This window comes from Vespula pensylvanica, chromosome 13, assembly GCF_014466175.1.
Source record: "Vespula pensylvanica isolate Volc-1 chromosome 13, ASM1446617v1, whole genome shotgun sequence".
Lineage (NCBI taxonomy): Eukaryota > Metazoa > Arthropoda > Insecta > Hymenoptera > Vespidae > Vespula > Vespula pensylvanica.
In genome coordinates this window covers 4921751-4926977 of record NC_057697.1, presented here as the reverse complement: position 1 = coordinate 4926977, position 5227 = coordinate 4921751, and the positions used below count along the sequence as shown (strand labels likewise).

General features: G+C 34.5%; 2 protein-coding genes across 2 annotated transcripts in view; both read right to left on the bottom strand.

The window, feature by feature from the left end:
* LOC122633849 (protein dissatisfaction-like) overlaps window positions 1–263 on the bottom strand; it is a 16845-nt gene extending 16582 nt beyond the window's left edge. The window contains exon 1 of the mRNA XM_043822267.1: window positions 97–263. The gene's annotated coding sequence lies outside the window, so the exon portion shown is untranslated. The remainder of the gene's footprint in view (window positions 1–96) is intronic.
* A 1493-nt stretch (window positions 264–1756) lies between these two features.
* Window positions 1757–5054, bottom strand: LOC122633847 (exocyst complex component 3). The gene has a single exon (XM_043822261.1). The coding sequence runs from the start codon at window positions 4721–4723 to the stop codon at window positions 2477–2479; it is 2247 nt and encodes a 748-aa protein (XP_043678196.1). The 5' UTR covers window positions 4724–5054; the 3' UTR covers window positions 1757–2476.
* Between the last annotated feature and the right edge of the window lie 173 nt (window positions 5055–5227).

Below are 5227 nucleotides of genomic sequence, written 5' to 3'. Positions count from 1 at the left end.
TCTCTCTCTCTCTCTCTCTCTCTCTCTCTCTCTCTCTCTCTCTTTCGCGCGCGCACACACACAGAAAGAGAAATAGAGAGAGAGAGAGAACCATACACGTATCGATGCTCCATCTCCCTCGTTTGAACGTCCTCCCTCCAGGAAGGGCCGCTCGTGCCCGGGTAAGTCTCCTCTCCTGCGTACAGGCGTGTACGTGTATGAGTTTACGCGCATTATCCTATGAAAAAAAAGAACGGAAGAGAAATAGAGAGAGAGAGAGAGAGAGAGAGAGAGAGAGAGGAGTGGGGGTGAGAGCTTTGCACGACTGGCTGGCAAAGTAACCATCTCTTCCAATATCCATGGCCTCTGTATGGAATCACGGGTCGTTCGTAGGATGATAGTGTGTGTATATGTATATGTACGTGCGCGCATGTGTACGTCTACACGTACAGACGTACGAACGTAAAGCAACGTCGTTGAGAAGTGCCGTCGGATAGGATATGTCACGCGATTCCAACGCGGCTCTTCTTTTGGCTGCTACGTTGCCCTATCTATCGAAGGGGGGAATTGAGTGGGTGTGAGTTGAAAGAGGAGGATAGGAGTGAGGTGGGGGTGAATTGCGAACGCAGAAGGGAAGGGTGGCCGGGACTTGCTGGCCGAGTGGCTGACATCGACGCGCCGACTCTCGAATGCGGGGAAACGCTGTTAGTTAGCCAAGAGAAATGCAGGGGCGTCGACCAAGGCCACGTTGTCAGACGAACGTTACCATCGTGTCATTGGTCGACTCTAACCCGATTGAACGAAAACTAGTAGGCGTGGTTATCTTAACATCGTTTACACCCATTCGACACGCCTATCGGAGACCGTAAGTCTTTCGACCAATCGAATGATTTCGTTTATCGATAACGCCGGTGATTGGTCCGTTCTTTGTCAGTCCGTTTTACATTAGTATTACTATTGGCCGAGCTATCAGAACGAAAGGATGAGAGAGAAGATTTCTGATTTTTTTTCTTCCTGGGCTTGTTGATGCGAAATTCTCATTGGTCGAATTACCTTTGTTGGCTGATATGGCTCTATCGTGTGTACATATGTGTGTGAATTACAAAGTGTTTCTACGGAGTGTGGCTTTCGGCAAGGCAGACATCGAAGTACTTTAAAAAAACGAGCGAACGACTCCAGAATGATATTCTTCCTTTATTCCACGAGGACGTTAGGTATTTTCATCGATTATTATTATTGTGTTTCTAAGATGGAATAATGGATCGTTAAAATGTGACTTTTGTAATTAAACATTGATAATTAATGAATTGGTTCGAATCATTATCAAATTCCTTTTTATTCGCCCAAGTCGCTGATAATAATTTTTTTTATAATTAATTTACTATTAATTATAATTATAAGATACTGTCAGTTATAATTATATTATATAGATATGGCGGAAGATTCGATCAATTAGACACGACAAATTAATGGAAATTTGAAACTTTGATCTCGATAGATAAATGTCTTATCATCGAATGATTAAAAGCAGACGTATGTCCATAATGCAGAGTAATATAATTAAAATATATCGATTACCTTTTTAGTATTCTTTTTCTTTCCCCACGATTAGGTGTCTTCTGAGAACGAACATCCATTTTAATTGTTTCTTTTTTATTTCATTCTGTAAAAATAGTTGAAATTATACCGTTATAAAAAATGAGGTAACCTCTACGTTTCTTAAAAAAAAAAGAAAAGAAAATACAAATTGTCAAGTACGAGTAATGAAAATACAGTATAAATAAAAATATATATTATTTCTTGAATTATAATTATTTTGTTCATACATGCTGCAATAAATAGATATATACAAAACTAAATGACATCGCACATATACAATTATCTTGAATAATATCAATTTTTTTCTATTAAGGGTTAAAGTACAATGGCTTCTTAATTAACTAAAAATTCCCTCTATTATCGCTCAACATCTTCTTTTGCATCAATTTTACATATTTAATTACATTTATCTACCAATATAATATATATATTATATTTATGTTACAAATCTTGTACAAAGGCAGTGGAATTTATTAGTATTCATTATATTATCGTCATTATTATTATTATTATTATTGAAGCTACATCAGTCATTGTGAGGTAGATGGCAAGTCAATAAAATTCGCGAGATTGCACTAAGTGACGCGAAGCAAATTATTATTATTATTAATATTATTATACAACAAGTATAATCTAACTTCACGATCATTATTATACCATCTTTTTAAATAGAACTTTTAAATTTCAATTTTTTCCACTCATACAAAAGCAAATCATATACAAGCGATTAGTGTATGGACAACAAAATGGCAAATTTGTTTTTCGTTTTTTTTTATGCGCTACTGCGAATCAGTATAATAGTAATTTAAGTATCAATTTAAATTTTTATGCTGAGTTTACTATGCTTTACGTTTAAAAAAATTTATACTGCGTTTGTTCTAAACACATTTTTGCAGTTTCAAGGTTTCCAACTAAGGAAGCTGTCTTGTATTACTATTTGTTTAAATATACTATTGGTTATAGTTTGTGGTGTTTTTCGATTGCGTTGAGCCTCTAAGATATAAGACACCTTCTCTCTAGCTTCGCCTCGTGGAATATCTCCTCTAAGGCTAAGTAATCTGACTAAATGATCTTCCGTCATATCAGGATATTTCTCTACTAGTGAATGTAAATCAAGAGAAAGGATTTCCGAATCTTCACAACGCAGTACTTCGGCAAGACGTTTGATTATCTCGAAAGGTGAATTGTAATTACCTACTTTAGGTGCTATTCTAACAAAGAAATTTTTTAATTTATCAGCTTCCGTTATTATCTTTGAAGTACAAGTTAAACATTCGTCGTAGGTCTTAAAGGATATTTTTCGTTGTAACATGGCTGATATGTAGCGCTTTGCTATAAGATTTTGTGCTTCCATTATAACGTACTCAAAATTTTTTGAACTGAGATGATTATAGTCTTGAAAGTAATCCTCTAGAGTAACGCATATGGTTGCAATTGGGATGGACGATTGTAACCACTTTGATGTAATCAAATCTTGAAAATGAAGCTCTAAATCGAGAAAGGATTCCTCCAATAAAATAGCAGCTGCTTCATTTCTAAGTTGTTGATAATGAGCTAAAAGATTTTCAAACTTTACAGTGGCATCGCCACTTGTATTAGGAACCCAATAGATCTGTTTTATTTGCTGAGCCAATTCTGTAAACTGTAGACAATTATTAACAATAGTAATCATATGATGAGTGAAGTAAGGTACGCGGCTTCTGTCTTCAAAATGTTTACTTTTAAATTCTAATATTGCCTGTCGATACATAAAACCATATTTAGTAACTTGTTCTATGCAAAGGATCAAAGCTTCAGCTGTTAGATTAGAACTAATTGTTTTTGTAACTTGAAGATTTTGGTCGATCATTTGATATATAATAACAGGTGCAGCAGTATGATAATAAGCTTCTTCCGTGCTACTTTCTGGTAGAATCCCGCTCCACCAATCAACTTTTTCCGTTTCTAAAGTCTTTTTCATCCAATCTTCGTAATTTTGACACATATTTTTTAAATACCTCTGTTGTAGATCATTTATTATTTCAGAACTCAAAAGAGGACCGATATCTCTTGGATCTATATTTAATTCTGGATGTTTCATTAATTCCGGTCCTGTATACGTATTCATAATCCAAGCCAACAAAGATACATATTCGTTTCCTTCTAAACCACTAGTAATTATGTCTTTTAAGTGTTGGGATAAACTAGTATGATACATTTTTACAAATGTATTTACAATATTCCACCATGGTGGAAAACATGGACCACAAAGTGTTTTAACTACTCTCAAATCTTCAAGAATTAAAAGTCTAGTAAGTTCTAAATACCTTACCAACCACATTTTATTATCAGCTCTTTCCTCAACATGAGTACCTTCGATTCTATTTGCTACTGACTTCTCCAATATTTTCATTGCCATATTTTTCCAACATTTGGGTCTTCCAGGTGGCATAAAACCACTCTGTCTGTGCCTTTGAATTGCAAAATGATCTGCTTTCTCTTCTCTCTCTATGATCCTTAACGCGGTTACTATAACAGTTGGTTCTTTTCTTACCGTATTTAAAGTACGACTTAAAACAAGTCTGATTTGTTTTTCCATTAATTGCGACAATATTTCTACATCTTCGAAGTAAGCCTTTAGCATAATGGTATCTGCCGTCGATTGGTTTGGAAGCTTATGTAGTTCATAGAGTAAATCGTCTCTAGAATTTTCTAAATCCATTAAACTTTGATGCGCATGTAAAAGCTTACCTTCATTTATCCATTGTTTAGTCTTCTCTACGCTTTCAGGTACCGTAAATATATGTTTCAAATTTTCCTTAGCAGTTACGTATTGAGAATGACGCATGTTTTCATCTTGAACTGGTTGCAGCTTAGTACTAAGTCCTGGTACGATACTAAACAATTTTTCTATTTCCATTAATTCTTCTTTTATAGTAGTTATACTTTCAAGAGAACTTTGCAATTGTTCAAAACCAACTCTAATACCATCTAATTGACTTTGCATTGCGCTTTTAAGCATAGTCTCTACAGAAGCTTTTTTTCTGCTTATTCTACGTTTATACGCTTCAATTTTTTCTAATTGCCCAGGTCTCTGCAACATATTTGTCACATGTTGCGTAGCTCTTGCTTTAGCTTCCTCCTCTAATTTCTGTAAATCTTCCATTTTTGTACTATATTTAACACATATAAATCATATAATAAATTTATCTCATTTCTTATTATGAACAATCATAAATGTTTTATGAGGTTATTTGATAAACATTATACATTCCTTGATAATTAAGAATAAAAGATATTCTTTGACGATTAAAATAATTAAATTAAATTGATCGTGGATATACACTTATCGAAACAGGTTACGTATGTGCGTTACTGTCATTCAATGTCTTGAGAAAAATGTTTCCAAATATTTTCGAAATCACGATGTGGGAAGGTGTGTCATCTGTTCTGTGCATTATACAAGTAAAATTACAATATTCGCAAAAGTCTTATTTCTTATTGGTTAATTTCGAGTGACGCCATTTATACTGTTTAAATGGTCAATGATAAAATTGACCAATCAACGCTCATAAAGTATAACATATGTTCGGGAGTTTAACCAATGAGCGTACGCATTTAGGTTAAGGTGCGTGTTCAAGTAACGCGTATTTTATGAATAGATTCAAGA

What these genes read in the sequence shown, in the direction of transcription:
- LOC122633847 (XM_043822261.1), bottom strand. Translation starts at nt 4,723, where the DNA reads ATGGAAGATTTACAGAAATTAGAGGAGGAAGCTAAAGCAAGAGCTACG.